This window comes from Penicillium concentricum, assembly GCF_028827145.1.
Source record: "Penicillium concentricum strain IBT 3081 chromosome Unknown utg000001l_segment0_segment0, whole genome shotgun sequence".
In the NCBI taxonomy this organism is placed as follows: domain Eukaryota; kingdom Fungi; phylum Ascomycota; class Eurotiomycetes; order Eurotiales; family Aspergillaceae; genus Penicillium; species Penicillium concentricum.
The window spans coordinates 5600595-5618997 of NW_026622754.1; the positions used below are offsets into that span (position 1 = coordinate 5600595).

Consider the following 18403-nt stretch of genomic DNA (forward strand, 5'->3'; position numbering starts at 1 on the left):
CCTTTTGTTCATGCATTATGTCAGTAATTTGATCACCGCCAATTAGCAGAGATCAAAAAGTAATTCAGCATGTTCCTTTTAGGTGAGTCCATAATAGGAAACATCCGAAGAATACGTGTTCTGCTGATCGGACAGCCCGGAAATGCCCCCGGGGCCGCCAAGAGAGATCGACAGACGGGGAGATCAGTCTACCGGCATGACTCGTTCCTGGGGTTGCAGGGTCTAGAGAATTAGCTTCTCGTGTTCGGCTGGAAAGTAGTCACTCGGGATTTGACTGGCTTTGAACTTAAGACAACAAACTTAATATTAGAAGATTGCCCGAGAATGTACTTGAACAATTGAGGCATGGAATGTGGCACGTGACCTGCTGGCCCCGGGCCCGCACGTGCGGGGTTGCTTTGTGATTATATAAGAGATAGATGGATCACGTGTTTGCGGTGCGTGTATCACGTGGCTCTCCATTTCTCGCTTGGGTAGTGATACCGGGGCGACCAACCGGTATCAGTACCCGTCCCAGGTACCGGACAGACTGCCTTGTACATGTGTGCAGTACCCCTTACTAGTCCGGCCCACCTGGGTGCTCCAGGGCTCCAGGGCTAGTCCTCGTCTGGAATCACAATTCTCGCCTCTGTTCCTGTTCCCCCTTACCTTTGGAAAGCTTTCTACCTCGCACAAATTCTGGCAGACACCATTGTCTGACTTTCCCGGTCACTGAACTCCATGTTTTTCGTGAATTTCGGAACTTGAAAAGCAATTATTCTACGATTCCTACTCACTAATGCGGATAACAATCCGAGCTTTTTGGTATTACTGTTCTCAACCTCGAACGTCGCGCGCGCAGCCAAAATGTCCATTGCAGTCCTGCCCGTCGAATTGATCTCAAAAATATGTAACCATTTGGATTACCAGCAATTGGTCGCTCTGAGGTTATCATGTCGCGCATTGTACCAAAACTCACTGGAGAATTTTGGGAAGACCTATTTCCGAAAAATTCGTTTCATTGTGACAAGTGAAGGTCTCCACGAACTGGAAGCACTATCCAAGTCAAATGGTCTCCGCGAGCACGTTCAAGAGCTATGGATGATTCCTGTGGTGTTCGATGGCGCTGAAGGGTCCCTCGGCATGATATCTATATCGTCAAAAAGCTGCCGGCAGGTCAAAGGCGACGAGCTGGAAAGCCGGCGTGCTGTCCAAAAAGACATGCTTGCGGACAATCGCAACCTGCTGGAATCAGAAACGTTCAGTCTTCGACTTCGGGAATGTATAGATCGATTCAAGAACATCCAAACAATCGGACTCGCACATTACAGAACGGAATTTTTGCTTGACCCCCGACAGCAGACAGTTCCATTCCTCGGAAGGCGACAGATGATGAGCCGCATCGACTTTCGATTCGATGTTTACAGCCTGCAAGAGTCTACGCGCACCCACCAGGATAGTCAGATACGGAAACTGAACTCCTTGGCGTTATCAAAGCTTTTTCTTGCGTTATGTGGCTCAAGCTGCAGACCCCGAAAGCTATCCACTTGCGATTCTAAATTCTGCTGTGATATCGGCCCCAGGATTGCCCTCTCCGAAGAGCAATTTGATTCTCTACTGTCTACTTTAGAAGACCTCGAGGATCTTCATTTATGCATCGATCTCGATGAGGCGGCTTGGCTGAAGCTTTTCAGGAAGATTGCACCTCAACTGGAAGTACTGACCCTGTCGCAACATCATATGCCTTTTGATCTTGTTCAAGATGACATGCATGCCTATCCGGCTAAAAGCTACGTTGGAAACATGTTCCATGACATTAGCTTCACTCGACTCCGAAACCTTCATATAAAGAAGCTTGATATCGATTTCAGCTCTTTGAGATCACTTTTGCTCAGTGTCAAGAAAGGTCTGGCCACTCTTACAGTCAAACGGGTTAGAATGCGCAGCGAGGAGTCAAGAGCCACAGAAAATCCTCGATCACAAGATGCTGAGTCCCCTGACCGCCAGGAAAATGAAAGATCTGTCCGATATACATCGCCATTATATCAACCCACAGTGCCATCCCACCAACCAACCTCGCCATACGATGAACCTACAGTGCCACCATACCAACCAACCTCGCCATACAATGAACTTACAGTGCCACCATACCAACCAACCTCGCCATACAATGAACCTACCGTGCCACCATACCAACCAACTTCGCCATACGATGGACCTACCGTGCCACCATACCAACCAACTTCGCCATACGATGGACCTTCAGTCCGATTATATCAACCAAACTTGCAATCATATGGACCTACAGTCCCATCATTTCAACCAACACCGCCATCATTTTCAACATCTTCACCGTACAGACCGACTGTATCCCCACAAGAATATGGACCAGCCCCTCTATCAGTCCTACCAGCATCAGAAACAGCATCAGCCGAAAGTGCACCCCAATCACCCCAGCATTCCTCGGCTTCCGATTCCTCTGAGGCGTCGACAGAAGAATATTGGAGCAGAAAGTGGATGTCTACATATCACCCATATGAGCCATCCGAAACAGCTGGAGGTTTTGTCTGTCCCACCCGGGAAACCGTAATGGCATGGAAACGCAACGAAGAAAAGATCACTTCTGTGCCCAGCTTTTTGAAATTTTTACGGAACGAGTTATCTCTAGAAACACTCTCCCTGGAAGATATTATCTGTGACGACAATTATTACGATTTCGAAAGAATCGACAGTGCAGATAAACAAAGGGGCAAAGTGGATTTTGACATTCACAAAGCCAATATTTCGTTGAAGGATTGGATTTCCCGGTTAAGGCCAATTGCTAGCTGCCCGGCCGATCGCATTATTAAGCGCAAGGAAGACAAAGGTTAGTGGTACCTCCCAATTTACACTCTGTAGTTACTGATGGAAGCTAGAAATGGCGGATTGGTTCGACGAGATGATAGGGAAGGACAGCGGCTCATCTACTAGATTAGACTGTGACTGCAAAAGGAACAAGAAGCCGCCCTGGGGATGTCCTTTTGGATGTCATCGATATTAGGAAAATGTCAGCTTGAATTTATCTCAATTATTCGCAGAATTATTGAGCTCTATCATTATATACTAAGAAAAAAGGTTCCAAGTTTACTATCAAGATACGTGAAAGGGACATCAGTCACATGAAACGTTTCCAACCTTGGAACAACTGGAACACTTCGCTTGCTCGTTAGAATGAATAGGCACAGAGATGAATATGCTCTAAGATCAAAACTGGGCCCCGGGGATACCAAATGAGCAGAGATCCTCACAAACGAAGAGGCCCGATGAAGACTTGCTTGCACACGGTGAGTCGGGAAGAGTCCGGGGTTTAGGGCGTTTTTGCTGCCTGATCAGGGTCTTCACACCTCCCGCTACGGAAGTTGCACATCTCCAAATATACACCTAGCCGTCGGTGGTTAGTTCAATGTAGCGCCTGTCGTCTTAGGGAGCCATAAGGATTTCTGCAACTTACCATTGATCCAATATGTGAAAGTATCTGGAGATAATTAGCACGATTCACTAGTCAATATTTCAGAAAAAGAAACTGTACCAGCATTTATGACAGCCAGTGACTGGGTAGCATCAGTTTGAGCGTTGTCTTTTATAGCAAGTGCAACGATCTCTCCCCAGCCATACGCTATATCCGCTAAAGCAATTTAAAGAACCATTCATTAGCAGACCGATATGTTGGAAGTCGTATCGTGGAGTACTTACTTGCACGATAAGCACCAAATTGGGTATGCCCGTGGGTGAATTCATGCGCGAGGAGTCGCTCCGGTGTGTTGTGTATCATGTGATAAAGAAAATCACCGTTTTGCACAACTGCTGCTTTCTTTGCAGGTTGAAACCAGACTTTCGTCTGAAATTGCAACACAGACCACACCCCAGCACAAAATGCCATCCAACTAGGTTGACCCGGAGTGTGAGCGGCTGTTAACGTCACTGCTTCCGCTTGTCCACCGCCGTATCCAGCCGCAAAACCCTTTGGAATCGTACAAAGAGACGTGCTGTTTTTCTGACTGCGAGGACCAGCTGGTAGGGCATTGATCATCCAATATTCTACACATATTAAAGGTCAGATATGGTTCCATGATGATCAACGTTCGAATGAAGGGATATTTCTGGATAATACGCACCTTTTTTGATATGAGAAGGGACGTTAGGGTCGAGGACCCATTCGCTCTCGTCGCAAATGAAATTCCAGATGGCCGTGTTTTGGATCAGACCACTCGCAAAAATAGCAGCCATTTCTAGAATATTTATTTCGTAAGGTTGGAGGCAGTGGCATTTTGTGCTGAATGGGTATTTGTAACCTACGATTCACTCGTATAGCGCGGTCTCTGACTCTTGTCTTTGCAGCGACATCATTCCACTTGAAGGTCCCATAAAGAACCATGAAGAGATCTATCATCCGTCTTTGCTGAGGATGCAGGGTTGGATTGTTGTTGTTCATGTTGTTGTTGATCATGTCGAGTGTCATTTGAGTAGCGAGCTGCAAGAAAAGACCGAGCTCAATACGGTGGCGGCCATGTCCAAACTTTTTCTTTGTTGTGCTGACAGTGGTCTCCACGACTTTTGCCAGGTCTTCAACATCCATAGGAGGCTTGTCTCGCCCTGCGATTGACAACTTATACTTTTTGGCCAAACGTCTAATTACCTAAATTCAGAACCAGGTCAGCCTTGAAGGAGGGGCCAGGCCAGCTAGGAAGTGGTAAAAAGGGCCCTCGTACTCGACGCATCCGACGGTTCATCTGATTTCCAATCTTTTTTGAAGTGGACCTTTCGTAAACTAGCCGAAATACTTTCCAAAACGTATCCAAGGAGCTTTTGCACTTGATTCCTGGAAGCCTTCTCCCATTTTTACCACGTCGTAGATTGAGAGCCCATTCAAGAAAGTTGTATAAAATCGGGATCGATAGGCGGTTGTATTCCTCGTTGGGATCTTTCCGAATGAAACAGCAGAACCTTGGTGATACATTAGTGAGATCAAGAGTCTCCAGTAGAAAGGAAGGGGAAGAATGGAAAGCAGAACTAACTGAGACCATTTTTCCTCAATGCGGTTGAGAAGAGCGGTAGTGCCTTTGCCATAGTCTTCCTGCGTGTAGACCGTCTCATCGAAGTTTTGAAGTTGCTGGATGTAGTACTCTGCTGTGTACTCATTATCGGCGAAGAGTAAGCTCGCATCGCCAGCATTGCATGGTTGATATGCCTCATCTTCAGGTTCTGTCAAATCAGTGTCGGATCCACAGTCTTCAGTGCCTTCTCTCTCGGAATACTCGCTGTCGCTAGATGACTGGCAGCTCGCTTTACGAGAGCGGCGGGTCATGATGCGAAGGGTTGGGGTCGCGGCAGTGCCAAAAAGTCCTTGTTGCAGAAGGTCCTGAAGCAGGGCCTAACCAAGTATAGATAGACAATTGATTTTCAAAGCAGGGTTCGATAAGAACCTCGTTACTGTGACTTTGGGGAGCCTGACTGGAATGAGAGAACAAGAGAACGGCGGAGGGAATTGCTGCCATTTTAAATGACACGATTCTGGAGGAAGTCATTTTCGGCGCCCTTAAAGACTCGAAGTTTGGAAGGCAGGGGGAGGTAGTAAGGAAAGGGGACGGTGGAGTGGGTCAGAGGGCGCGAACCAGGCCGCCGCAGGTCCAAGTGGAAGGGTGCGTGGGTAGAAATGCCGAGGTGGGTGGCAGAACGGTTGGCAGATGGGCGGCCAAAAACGGCCTGAGAAGCGGCCATTTCTGGCCGTCCATTTGCCGTCATCTAGTTTTAAGAAGTTAAAGAAAGTTAGTCGCTACCTACTTTATAACTATCACCTAATATTATACTTAGGAGGAGATAAAGAAGTGGTTCACTAAGCGAAGAAGATAAGATATAATCTAGTGCTAAGGATAGTATAGATAAAGAGGGCGAAATTCCTCTCCCTCGATCGTCTAGAAGAGTTCGGAAGGTTTTAAAAAGGCTTAATAGATATATAGTAGTCTAGTAGATAGGAACTAGGTTTAAGAATATAATATAAGTTTTTATAATAATATATCACCAAAAATTAATATTAAGAAGTTCGGATATATAATTAGGATACTCAAAAATATAGGGCAAATCTATATAAATTATATATATCACGAGATTTGCCTATTTATCTCGTTTAACGACCCTTAGGGTCACCCGCGGGTGACCCTCCGAGGGTCTAACCTCTAGGTGGACTACCCTTAGGGTCGGAAGGTTAGACCCTCGAACCGCCCTAGTGGCGGGGCGGTTCGAGGGTCGTGAGGGTCACCCGCGGGTCACTGCTAGGTCTATCTATAAGTAGTATTTTACTTATAGAAAATGCTAGGTATATACCACTAACTTAGATATATATCTTTAAGCTATTATAGTATGATTTGATAACTTAATAAAAATACTATATAATATGATGTATTTCGATTAAAATTTTATTTTAAGTCGTATTATATGTATACTAGTTTCTTATATACTTAGATATTTTAGTAAAATTTATGGATGTTATAGATTAAAACCGCCATTTTATATAGAGTTGGCAAAATAGGTGTAAATAATAGTTATTTATTATGCAAAGTTAGCGAGTTATACGTCTATTTTAGGTGACTTTATGCAATGGTGGGCATCGTAGGCATGCCCGCCGTGGGTATGCCCGTGGGCCTTGGGCGTTATGGACGGGCACTCGAAAATCCAAATAGCCCAAGGCCCACCGTGGACGGGCGATGTCGCAGTCTACACTCAGTGAGCAAATCAGAGTGCTCAGATGATGATCAGTGAGTGGATCAGGGTGCTCAGGGATGATCAGGTGATGCTCAGTGAGCAGATCACGTTGATTATGTAATAGCCCGTGATCAAGTCAGAATACTCAGGGACGTGCTCAGTTTTACTCAGTGATCAAAAAGCGGCAAGAGGTGAGCACTAAAACGGAAAGGGAAAGGTCTCGAGTGCCAGGCATTATCCGGTACATATGTAAGACAAATCACCCCAAAAATATAATGAACCCACAACCCCAAGACAAAAAGCCAAGATCCAAGACATCAGCCGCGCGCCGGCAAAATATTCACATCAAACTTCTCCGAGTCAGACGCCACTCGACCAACCACACACTGCACACTAGGCAAAACCGCCAACGTCCCCCTCTCAACCGTCCAATGCTGTTCTACTAGATGCGCCATAAAGGTATCCAGGTTGCCATAGACCTGCGTCGACCCATGTGCCATCGCACAGCAAAAGACACAACAAAACGCGCCGCGGGGTGTATTAGGAGCAAAATGCGACCCTGCGTCCCGCTTACAGTACACATGTGATTTAGCCAAGAATCCATATCGATACCGGACACCGCTCGCTTTGTGCGTGCGAACGCTTTCCTCGAACTGCGGATTGCGGTTGGAACTCTTGTGAGCCATGGGTGCTTCGAATGCGCAGTGTGCGCACCGTAGCCACGACTGTTGGGTGTAAAAGCCTGTTCCGGGTTCGGTGTAGATCCTGAATCCCCGGAATCCACTATGCACTTTCCAAGCGCCTTTGCAGAAGCCCAGGTATTTGTTCAATTTGCTGGGTGGCCAGAGGGGTCGGGTTGCATCGGTGCTGCTGTGAGTGGAGGGGTTTGACGGGGTTGAGTCTGTGGAGGCAGTTGAGGCTGCGGAGAGGGAACCGTGGCGGGTTTGCGTCGATGGGGATATAGGCGAGAGGTGCGAGTTTTCTTCTTCTTTCATCCGAGCATGGCTGAAGGTGTCGTCGTCAGAGTCGTCATAGGAGTCTTTCCACGGGTTTCCCGAAACGACGTCGTGGTCGTCGGGTATCGAGTTTATTTGCAAAATGGGTCTTAGCGGCGGGGCCGGTCTAGCATCGAATTCCGGAATCGGGTCTGATGTCGACGGCGACGCTGCGCCGTATCCTCTGGATGGGATGTACCTAGACTCGGGTGCGGACGATGCACTCCCGCGAACTGGGCGGGAACGGAACAAGTCGCCCATAACCAACCCAAAGCTCGAAGATCGTCTGCTCGGTCTTGAGTCCGTGACCGGATACTCTCTCGATGGCCCCAGTGTATCCTGCGTTTGCACCCGGCCTGTTGTGTAACTGGCTGGTGATACAGGATATCCGCCAGAGAGGTACCGCATCTCCGATGGGTGGGATGGCAAGTATCCGTCCGGACTATGGGAGGAATATCCCTGCGGGTTCATCCTGTGATAGTTTGGGTCGATGAACATCGAAAATGACGGCGGAACATGCGATGGCCTCGAGAGACGCTGATACAGTTCTCCCAAAATGGTGATGGTGCGAACGCGGCCCTGGTCGGACTCTATCTGCAACGCATTCAGATCTAGGGTCGTCCCCCGCTCCTGTGCCTCGCGGAGGTGTCTCAGCAACGCCCCCTGCAGTGTGATGATGATATCTTTCATCTGCTCACGGGCGATCGCATCGCCTAACTCCCATCGCTGCCCAAGCTCTTGATGGTGCTGATCAAACCGATACTGAATCTCGGTACGGCCGAGTTTGAGGGACCGTTCTAGTTCTCGAGTGGACTGGCGCTGGTGATATTTATTCTTAATAGCAGTATACATACGCGATCCGTCATTGTAGGCGGAGACGACTGTTTGCCGATTTGGGGTTGTTAATCACATTTATTGATAATAGGACATGGGATGGACTTACTGGCTGCCACACAGGCTACGACCGCAATCACCTCCACCCCCGACATGGTGAGTCAGATGGGATTTGGGATAGATGGGACTGAGGGGTCAAATACGAGCGGTGTGTCTCGGGATCAAAGGATGTAGCAAGGTACTCCGTAGACTGGGGTTTGATATCAAACAAAAGCTTGGAGAAGATAAGAAGGGAAAGAAGAGATGCCCAGCAAAGGGACGTTGGCAAAAGAAAAAGGAGAAAGTCTTCATTGGCCCAAGGCTGTGATGCGGACATACGGACTTGATTGAAATCGACAGGTACTTCTGATAGCAACAGCACAGTCCACCTGGACAGTTCTCGTTGATTGGGCCTTCGGCACATCGGGAAGATGAAATTCTCCGTTATAAGCGAGATGAGGGGGTTTTGACATTTGAGGCTGAAGCCCATACGTAGTATTATCGCCCGGGTAATAATTATCTTGCTGCCTATGAGATGAAAATTAAAAGATCTACATCTTAGCATACAAAGAATATACATAGTGTAAATCAGTGGACATCTACGATGATCGGATCCACCGTCCCCACATCCGATTCTATACGATGCTGGTTGCATGTGGCGTATAATATTGATCCTGTTGGAAATCCTGCGAGGGCTTATTGGAAGAAAAAAAAGTACATTCATGACCAGAAAAGAAGACACCAAGGCCTAACCCAAACCCTAACTACACTATTCTAACCCGTACATCCATAATACAAAACGCTAACTCAAATGCAAGAAAAAGCAAAGAATCCAAACCCCCAATCAACAACAGCGCCCCTTATTACGCGATGCACGCATATTCCTCTCCTGCTCAGCGCCCTCCACATCAACAGCAGCCGCCAAACCCATCCAACTCCTCCTCTTATCACCATGACCAAGCCGGAAACTCCCGGTCCCCTCCACAACGCCAGGACTAAACGGCCCAGCGACCCCATTCGCTATGGAGGCACTACCAATCGACAACGCCAGCTCAGTATCCCTCCGATTGCGCTGTTCAACCAGCTTACGCGTGATAACGCGGAAAACCTCATCGATTCCCTCGCCATCCCGCGCGCTAATCTCATGACAGCAATCCCACCCAATCTCCTGTCCCCAGAATGCCGAACTGCGCTTCGAGTCTGGACTCTGTAGGGCATTTGATGAGAGTGCTGCGGCACTGGCGCTGGCGTTGCTGCCCCCACTAGTACCCCCAAACACAGATGTCCCAAAGCCCAACCCTCCCATGCTTGCGGTTGGGGGTGGGGTGGATGCTTGGGTTGGGTAGAGTTGTTCGGCGACGTATGCGATTGTACGCTCGAAGGGAACACGGCGGCGGGAGGGGTCGTCGGCAACTATGTCGGACTTTGTACCTACGACGTGAATAATGAGGGAGTCTGTGCCGTCGTCGCTGGGTGTGATATTTTTGCGGAGTTCGCGTAGCCAACCGGCCATTTCTTGGAAGCTGTTTTGGTCGGTGATCTGTGCAGATAGTTAGTATCAGTGGTTATGTAGGTTTTATTATGCTGTAGGTTGTAGAGACAAACGCAAACGCAGAGAAAGAGGGGAAAGTGTGGGGATGCACTGACATCATAGCACAGGAGCACTGCTTGAGCTCCTCTATAATAAAGTCTCGACATGCTGCGGAACCTCTCCTGTCCAGCTGTATCCCATATCTGCAATCTGACTATCGTATCGGAGGTTGAATCGAGGACGCGCTTTGTCACGAATGACGCGCCGATGGTTGAAGCCGCTGCGGGGTTGAAGGTGTTTGTACAGTATCTCTCCACAAGGGCAGTCTTTCCCACTCCTAGTGATTAAGGTTAGTTTCTTTAGTTGAGTTTCCAGTATAGACGACATACCCTGTGCTCCAAGCACAACGATCTTTGCTTCAAGACTTGAACTCATGTTTCCCCGAGGTTGAGGAAGCGGGGATCAAGTTTTTGTATTCGCATTATATGTCGGTCAAATTCTTTGACAACATAGAAACAAAGAGATCAAATCAAAGGGATATTTCAAGGAGAAATGAAAGAAAAGGAAACCCGGGCAAAGGTTGCGGGCGGTATCAGCCGATTTCTTGTTCACGGGGTCAACTGCACGTGTGGATAAAAGAAGCTAAAAAAACAGGAAAAGGGTGGAAGGGTTGGATTTCTATAAAATCTGACTAGTTTTATCTTGATATGAGATTTAATGTAAAAGACAAAAAGGCTGCTATATAACTGTCAGCTATTTAATAATTCATTTGGTGATTGGTTTACTCTTGAGGGTTATTATAGCCGTATACTTTTAAATGCGACTATGAATGGTCCCTTGCTCGGGGAATCTATCAGCCTCATGCAAGGCAGCACCCGCATGAGTCACTATTAAAATTTGGAGAGGCAGGTTAAGCGCACATGCAGGGGTAACATTTACATGTACAATTTACATTGGAAAAAGATAAATGGAATGTGTTCTCTAGACTGGTATCATACAAAGCGCATGTGCATAATGCTGATAATTCCCATGCCCGAACCATTTTCCAAGGTCATCAAAAAACAATGCACTTTCAATTCTAAAGTAGGGTGCAGATAGGATCATCCACCGGCATCAGGGCCAAGGTGTCATCCTCCAGGCCAGACCAGGCCAGAAACAATGGGTATATAATGTCAAAAGAAAAAAAAAATAAGAAGAAAAATGAGAATCTGGCGTTCACTCATCCATTGGACAGAGGGAACAGCACAGTCATAACATGTAGGAAATGGCAGCGCACAGCGCTGTCATGCCGGTAACTTGAGAAACCGCTTAGCGGAGCTCATAGAAACGCTGGCGCTCAAGAGAGAGACTTGGAGTTCTCGGTCTCCTCGTGGAAATCCTTGCCATCGCTGGAGTTGCTGCGAGGGGAGCTCTTCTCGCCAGCATTCTCCATATCGCCCTGGCGGCGGCTAGACTCGAAACCATACTCAGCAGCCTTGGCCTCAATCTCCTCGTCGGTGAGCTTGGGCAGCTCGTAGGCAGCCTTGACATAGCTCATATTCTCGCAGTAACCCTTGGCGAAGATGAGATCGATCTCCTCGAGACTGCGACCAGCGGTCTCGGGGTAGAAGAGGATCATAGGGGGGATGAAGATAAAGTTCATCACGGCGAAGAACAGGTAGGTACCCCAGGAGATGCTGTCAATCATAACCGGGGTGATCATGACAACGGTGAAGTTGAACAGCCAGTTGGAGCAGGTCGAGACGGCATTGGCCTTGGCACGGGTACGGAGAGGCGAGATCTCGGCGGGGTACAACCAGGGGAGGGGCAGGATGGAGGCACCGAAGAAGGACATGTAGAGGAACAGACCAAAGACCGCACCCTTGGAAGGTCCGGTCTGATCGGGGATCAAACAAGCGAAGACGATGATCATGGAAACCATCTGGCCGGTCATACCACCGATGAAGAGCTTGCGGCGACCAATCTTCTCAATGAAGAACCAGGAGAAGGTGGCAAAGATGGCGTAGACAATCATGTTGATACCACCGATGAGCATGGACATGAAGTTATCCTGACCGAGAGACTTCTTCAGGAGGACAGGGAGGTAGTAGATCACAGCATTGCAACCAGACAGCTGCTGGGCGATTTGAGAGGAAGAACCGATAAGCATGCGGCGCAAGTGCTGGGTCTTGCCACCAGTGAGGAGATCAGAGTAACCAGCACCCTCGGCAACACCAGCAGCCTCAATGGACTCGAGGACAAGCTGTTTCTGAAGTTGGGTCTCGTGGGAGTCGATTTCGAACCCACCGAGAGCGGCAAGCACATACTCACCCTCTTGCACCTTACCCTTGGAGATGAGGTAGCGAGGTGAGTCGGGCAAGTAGTACATGCCAATGATAATGATGAGACCGAAGACGATCTGGAAGCCAATAGGGAAACGCCAAGTGAGGTCGTCAGGGCCGTAGGAGGCACCGAAGTCAATCCAGTAGGCGATCATTGTACCAATGGCGATGATACCACCTTCGATACAGATGAGAAGACCACGGTTGGAGGAGCGAGAGCACTCGGCCTGGTATGTAGGAATAGTCGAAGTGTTCATTCCGTTACCGATACCAGTGAGAATACGACCGACGAAGAACTGGGCGGTAGCTCCATGGCCCTTGATGGCACAGATTTGAATAATAACACCAATCATCATGACCCAAGCACCGTGAATAATCATAAGACGACGACCGAGCTTGTCACCAGCGAACAAGGCGTACATGGCACCAGCCAGACAACCCAACTCGTAGACGGCAGTCACCAAGGCCTGCATGGTGGAATTGCCATGGGTGATGGGCATGAACCTTCCGAAGGCATCGGAATCAATAATGCCGGACATGACACCCTCTGTGGATGGTTAGCGTTGAATTTGTATAGATCGATTTGTAAACTCACGATCATAACCGAAAAGGAGGAAACCCATAGTAGCGATGGTCGACACCGTCAAACCCAAAGGCCTGCCGGACATCCCAGCATATGTAGGCGCCATGATGAATAGAAGATAACAATATGAGATACCAATCTATATATAAGTCCAAAGAAAGATGAAGTAGTCCCAGTATAAACACGTGGGTATGGAATGAGTGGAATGGAGATATAGAGACACGCGGAGAAAAGAAGAACCCCAGGGGGGATAGGGAGATATTTGAATGTCTTTCTCCAACGGAGATTGACGAATGTGGTAATGAGATTCATTATATTTTTTTCCCCCGTGTCTTCTCCGTACGAGGTTCCGATCAACTTCGGGGGAAAATAATAAAATAAAAATGTAAATAACAGCCACCACCCTCGTAGTTGTGGTTCAACGAATCATGTTGTTTATAGAGTGGAACCCTTTAGCCGAATGCATCAATAATGGCATGTTAAGCATTTCCTAGATCCACCCGGTAGGTTGCGTCCCTGATGATGTCACATCTGAAATTTCTGTTAGTTGAGTCTCATATAATTTCATGATTGGCGTTCCGAAGTCTGGTGGAGATGTGGTAAAGGGGATCCGCCACAACTGACCAAACATAAATCTTTGCAAATGAATTCTGGATCATGTTGAAATGTACCTGGTGCGTGTCTTCTTCGGGTGAGAAAAAAAATAAACGAGATTGCCCCGGAGCAAGGAGACTACGACCAATAATAGAAGGCTTGCCGATATCAAATGGCGTGCATCCCGATCAGCGGGATTGCGCACGCACACGGCAATATGTCAAAAGCGACTGTTAGGTCCCCACGGAGTACATACTACAATATACAACATACATTTTGTACCCGATCTCAAACGGGTGCCGAGTCCAAGCGCCAAGCCACTCCCGTCCTTCTCGGCGCTGGTTGCAAACCGGGGCTCGGGAAGCCGTCTCAATCCCGACTTCTCGGCGACGAGGATTCCGTGAAAGGACTAGCGCCATGCTAAAGGGATCGGAGAAGGATCGGCATTGTGGCTTACTCGACATAGAATGTGCATTTATCCTTGCTTAAAATCTTTGAATATTATAATTTTTTGGGGAATCCATATCTAGTTGTAGGCTGCAGGTAATACAATATAAGGCAGCATATGTGGTACAATGTTGTCGGACCGAAATGAATAAGTGGAATAGTCTAATTTACTAGAATTAAGCAAAGCCAAGAGCCAAGGCGCCTAGGGCCCGCAAGGCTTTTTTCTTTTGCTTGACCGTTACTTCTTTTCAGCCTGAAGCAAAAAAAGATGACACATGAATTGTATTAAAACTTATAAATCTTTTCTTCATTCAAATGATGACCCACGTCATGTCTCGAAGAGATGGACATTCGGCGGAAAAGGGTCGCCTAGTATCCGCAATGATGTCGCTGAACCACTTGCCGGCGTAGTCAAAGTTTTCTCGAACTGCAACTAAGTGGACACGGCCGAAAGAGAAGGGCACAAATTTACACATGGAAAATTCATCTAAATCCGAACGTACTAGATTGGAACTCGTTGCCGTTGAAGCGTAGTAGAAACTACCAGTTCTCTAATTCTCTCCGTGGCAGGTCCATATGTCCATGTCCACAATTCAGGAGACTATGGGTCTCCTTCGGCAAATAATGTATCTCGCTGAACCGCCTTCCTGATCTCGTAGGATTATCTTTATCTCCCCGCCAACAGACCCCGATGAGGGGTTAATTGACAGAGGAACCAAGCATCAGCCGATGTCACAGTGCATGGCCAGTTGAGCACATTGGAGATAAACATCGCTGCCTATGGCATTTGAGGCTCATCCTTAGAGCCTTTGCCCCGTCGGCATCGCCGACCTGTGGACAAATCCCCCGTGGTTGGAAATGCTCGTTATTATTGCCATCTATTATTTTTGATAGGTAATCCAAACAATACCCGTGTATGAGTCCTACTAGCTACAACAGTGTTTGATTGAATGAGTATCGGTGGCGATCACTTTGCGCCCCGGTTCGATCTACACTTCCATGGGCAGATAAAAGAATTCTGCGCCACACGCACATGGTACAACTCGTGGACAGTGCATTTGGCGAACCCCTTCCCCGTACAACGTCAGCGGCAACCACGAGGCAACAAGGGGTTGTGCCACCACCGTGGCGGATTGAGAAATGGCGGAGGCGTGGGAGGTGTGGGAGGGTGGAGATTCGGAAGCGCCGGTAACGCCAGGGAGACGCATACTTTGTAGGGTGAGTGACTGGATGTGCCCGGTGATAATATCTGCATCGATGCTGATAACGAGGTGGCTTGTGCGCCTCACACGCACTGCCAATTTAACCGGCTTTTGTGTGCTTTCTCTTTGAACGTTGAGCTAAAAGCCAAGTTTTGAAGAAGCTTTGTAGGCGATCGACGGTGGCGCTGTCAGCCAAGACCAAGGAAGGATCGTTCTTCCAGATCTACACTACTTTATAATGCGAGTCATGCTGTTCAACTGTTGACTTGCACTAGCGATTAGCTTGGAAGCTTTTTTATATTGCTAAAAGCCTTGGAATCTGTATTTCGATACAATGGTGTTATGATATGGAGTATTTTGTACTTCCAAGGTACATGTATACTCCGATGACGGTGATCATGTGACAGAGTCACATGCCGGTGCCTCAGGCCACTCGCTATTCCTTCCCCAAAACTTCCCCGACATTCCAACTGGGGAATGTAGGGCTGTCAACAGCGATGTGTTCCATTGGCTGTGTTGGCTTATAGATCTTCTAGACGTTTTCTGGATGCAGCATGTCGCACAAAAATAGCATTGGGACAGTGTGAAGGGAACATCCGAGCATGTATACCTAATGCGTCCGTTACTACTGGCTGATAATATGCCCCGGTGGACGTAACCCAGAGGCTCTCACGACGATCCCAACCCCAACTCTTAGATCCATTGGACTTTATCTTAGATATACATCAAATTAACATACGGACTTAAGCAGCATTTGACGTCTCATCCGACGAGTGTTCGAGGTCTCATCCGACGAGTCGGCCGAGAACCTCCCCGCAAGTTTCTCCCCCGGACTCCTTTCTCCCGAGGTCCACTGGATCTTTTTTCCCTTTAATTGCTTCCTCCCTTCTACTCTTCTGCAAACTACACTCTCATATCATTTTCAACATGAGCGAAGGCAAGCTAACCGGCGCGAAGGTCGCCGAGCACAATTCCAAAGACTCTTGCTGGGTCATTGTGCACGGCAAAGCCTACGACGTCACCGAATTCCTCCCGGGTATGTGTTTCTTTACTACTCCCGTTCTCCTCGAATGCGCACTAACACTTCTCAGAACACCCCGGTGGTCAAAAGATCATTCTCAAGTATGCAGGCAAAGATGCGACCGAAGAGTTCGAGCCAATCCACCCACCCGACACCCTGGACAAGTTCCTGGACCAGTCAAAACACTTGGGACCCGTAGACATGTCGACCGTCGAGCAGGAAGAAAAGGCATTCGACCCAGAGGAGGCCGACCGCCAAGAGCGCATTTCCCGCATGCCCTCCCTCGAAGCGTGCTACAACCTGATGGACTTTGAGGCAGTGGCCCGCCAAGTCATGAAGAAGACGGCGTGGGCATACTACTCCAGCGGAGCAGATGATGAAATTGTAAGTTACCATGATATCGACATCAGTACCCCCATGCATCAAATCGCCCAATACTAACCCATAACCAGACAATGCGCGAGAACCACGCAGCCTTCCACAAAATCTGGTTCCGGCCACGAATTCTCGTCGATGTCGAGCACATCGACATGAGCACAACGATGCTCGGTACGAAATGCTCAATCCCATTCTACGTGACTGCCACAGCGCTCGGCAAACTAGGCCACCCAGAAGGCGAAGTGGTGCTCACAAGAGCCGCCCACCAACACAACGTAGTCCAAATGATCCCCACACTAGCCTCATGCTCCTTCGACGAAATCCTCGACGCCAAACAAGGCGACCAAGTGCAATGGCTCCAGCTATACGTCAACAAAGACCGCGAAATCACTCGCAAGATCGTCGAGCACGCCGAAAAGCGCGGCTGCAAGGGTCTCTTCATCACCGTCGACGCGCCCCAACTCGGCCGCCGCGAGAAGGACATGCGCTCCAAGTTCTCCGATCCCGGCTCGAACGTCCAATCCGGCGGCGATAACATCGACCGCTCGCAGGGCGCCGCCCGCGCCATTTCCTCCTTCATCGACCCCGCCCTCTCATGGAAGGACATCCCCTGGTTCAAGTCCATCACAAACATGCCGATCGTGCTGAAGGGCGTGCAGTGCGTTGAGGACGTTCTGCGCGCTGTCGAGGCAGGCTGTGACGGTGTCGTGCTGTCCAACCACGGTGGACGACAGCTCGAGACCGCGCGGTCGGGTATCGAGGTATTGGCCGAGGTGATGCCTGTGCTCCGTGAGCGCGGCTGGGAAAAGCGCATTGAAATCTTCGTTGACGGCGGTGTACGTCGCGCAACTGATATCATCAAGGCGCTTTGTCTGGGCGCCACGGGTATCGGTATTGGCCGGCCTTTCCTGTATGCGATGTCTGCTTATGGGCTTGATGGTGTGGACCGGGCTATGCAGCTGCTCAAGGATGAGATGGAGATGAATATGCGCTTGATTGGAGCCACCAGTGTTGCGGAGCTCAATCCTAGTCTGATTGATACTCGTGGGTTGTTGGGTGGACACTCTGGAGTTGTGCCGTCTGATACCCTTGGACTTGGTGCTTATGATCCGTTGCAGGCGCCGAGGTTCAATGAGAAGCCGAAGCTGTAGTCTTGTTTGCCGCATTTGTTGTTCATTTTTGTTCATGTTGATGCTTGCTGGGCTTGTCCGCGTCAGTCTCCAGGATGGTATCGTCTGGACGTGTAACCATTGAGTTCATATATATCTCTATACCCATGCAATATGTACAAATTATTCTTTTTGAAGAAAAGTGTATTTCTTGCTTGTAGGATTGTAATGATTTTGGAGATGTCTGGAGCTACAACAAGTGATGCCAAGATTACGGATATATATTTTGAAAGCCCATATGGACACTGATCCAACATTGAACAATATTTGAATGTTAATAACCTTAGAAATATCCACGTAATTAGAAGCTTTAATGAGGTACTATTGTTTCAAATCTCAGTTATATTCATGCTCAATCTCGGCATTAGGTTAGTATTAGTACCTGGATCAGACCGTCAACATATATACATTATACAAATTATGATTTTCTCATAGGAGATTACCTGAGAAACAACCTTGGATTTCCCCAGGCTGGGATCAAACGAAAAATGTAAATATCCGAAAAAGAGACGCCATTTTTGACATAGTTAAACCGCTCAGCTTCTATTTACAGTTGCAGTTCACCAAGCGCA

General features: G+C 48.3%; 8 protein-coding genes across 8 annotated transcripts; 2 read left to right on the plus strand and 6 right to left on the minus strand.

The window, feature by feature from the left end:
* Positions 1 to 846: 846 nt before the first annotated feature.
* Positions 847 to 2850, plus strand: N7517_002140 (uncharacterized protein; the record flags this gene model as incomplete). The annotated part of the gene is made up of 1 exon (XM_056719870.1): positions 847 to 2850. One exon carries the CDS (start codon positions 847 to 849, stop codon positions 2848 to 2850), a length of 2004 nt encoding a protein of 667 aa, XP_056584005.1.
* A 475-nt stretch (positions 2851 to 3325) lies between these two features.
* On the minus strand, positions 3326 to 4594 carry N7517_002141 (transcriptional regulator family TF; the record flags this gene model as incomplete). The annotated part of the gene is made up of 6 exons (XM_056719871.1): positions 3326 to 3399; positions 3470 to 3493; positions 3548 to 3643; positions 3712 to 4056; positions 4134 to 4247; positions 4315 to 4594. 6 exons carry the CDS (start codon positions 4592 to 4594, stop codon positions 3326 to 3328), a joined length of 933 nt encoding a protein of 310 aa, XP_056584006.1.
* Positions 4595 to 4786: 192 nt separating this feature from the next.
* N7517_002142 (uncharacterized protein) lies at positions 4787 to 5323 on the minus strand (the record flags this gene model as incomplete). Its single annotated transcript, XM_056719872.1, has 1 exon — positions 4787 to 5323. One exon carries the CDS (start codon positions 5321 to 5323, stop codon positions 4787 to 4789), a length of 537 nt encoding a protein of 178 aa, XP_056584007.1.
* A 191-nt stretch (positions 5324 to 5514) lies between these two features.
* On the minus strand, positions 5515 to 5760 carry N7517_002143 (uncharacterized protein; the record flags this gene model as incomplete). Its single annotated transcript, XM_056719873.1, has 1 exon — positions 5515 to 5760. One exon carries the CDS (start codon positions 5758 to 5760, stop codon positions 5515 to 5517), a length of 246 nt encoding a protein of 81 aa, XP_056584008.1.
* A 1274-nt stretch (positions 5761 to 7034) lies between these two features.
* Positions 7035 to 8701, minus strand: N7517_002144 (uncharacterized protein; the record flags this gene model as incomplete). The annotated part of the gene is made up of 2 exons (XM_056719874.1): positions 7035 to 8593; positions 8656 to 8701. 2 exons carry the CDS (start codon positions 8699 to 8701, stop codon positions 7035 to 7037), a joined length of 1605 nt encoding a protein of 534 aa, XP_056584009.1.
* A 728-nt stretch (positions 8702 to 9429) lies between these two features.
* On the minus strand, positions 9430 to 10551 carry N7517_002145 (Rab family GTPase; the record flags this gene model as incomplete). The annotated part of the gene is made up of 3 exons (XM_056719875.1): positions 9430 to 10125; positions 10233 to 10453; positions 10506 to 10551. The coding sequence occupies 3 exons, from the start codon at positions 10549 to 10551 to the stop codon at positions 9430 to 9432; spliced, it is 963 nt and encodes a 320-aa protein (XP_056584010.1).
* Positions 10552 to 11452: 901 nt separating this feature from the next.
* N7517_002146 (putative MFS monosaccharide transporter) lies at positions 11453 to 13126 on the minus strand (the record flags this gene model as incomplete). The annotated part of the gene is made up of 2 exons (XM_056719876.1): positions 11453 to 12984; positions 13033 to 13126. The coding sequence occupies 2 exons, from the start codon at positions 13124 to 13126 to the stop codon at positions 11453 to 11455; spliced, it is 1626 nt and encodes a 541-aa protein (XP_056584011.1).
* A 3064-nt stretch (positions 13127 to 16190) lies between these two features.
* On the plus strand, positions 16191 to 17813 carry N7517_002147 (L-lactate dehydrogenase (cytochrome); the record flags this gene model as incomplete). Its single annotated transcript, XM_056719877.1, has 3 exons — positions 16191 to 16299; positions 16355 to 16668; positions 16737 to 17813. 3 exons carry the CDS (start codon positions 16191 to 16193, stop codon positions 17811 to 17813), a joined length of 1500 nt encoding a protein of 499 aa, XP_056584012.1.
* Positions 17814 to 18403: the final 590 nt, after the last annotated feature.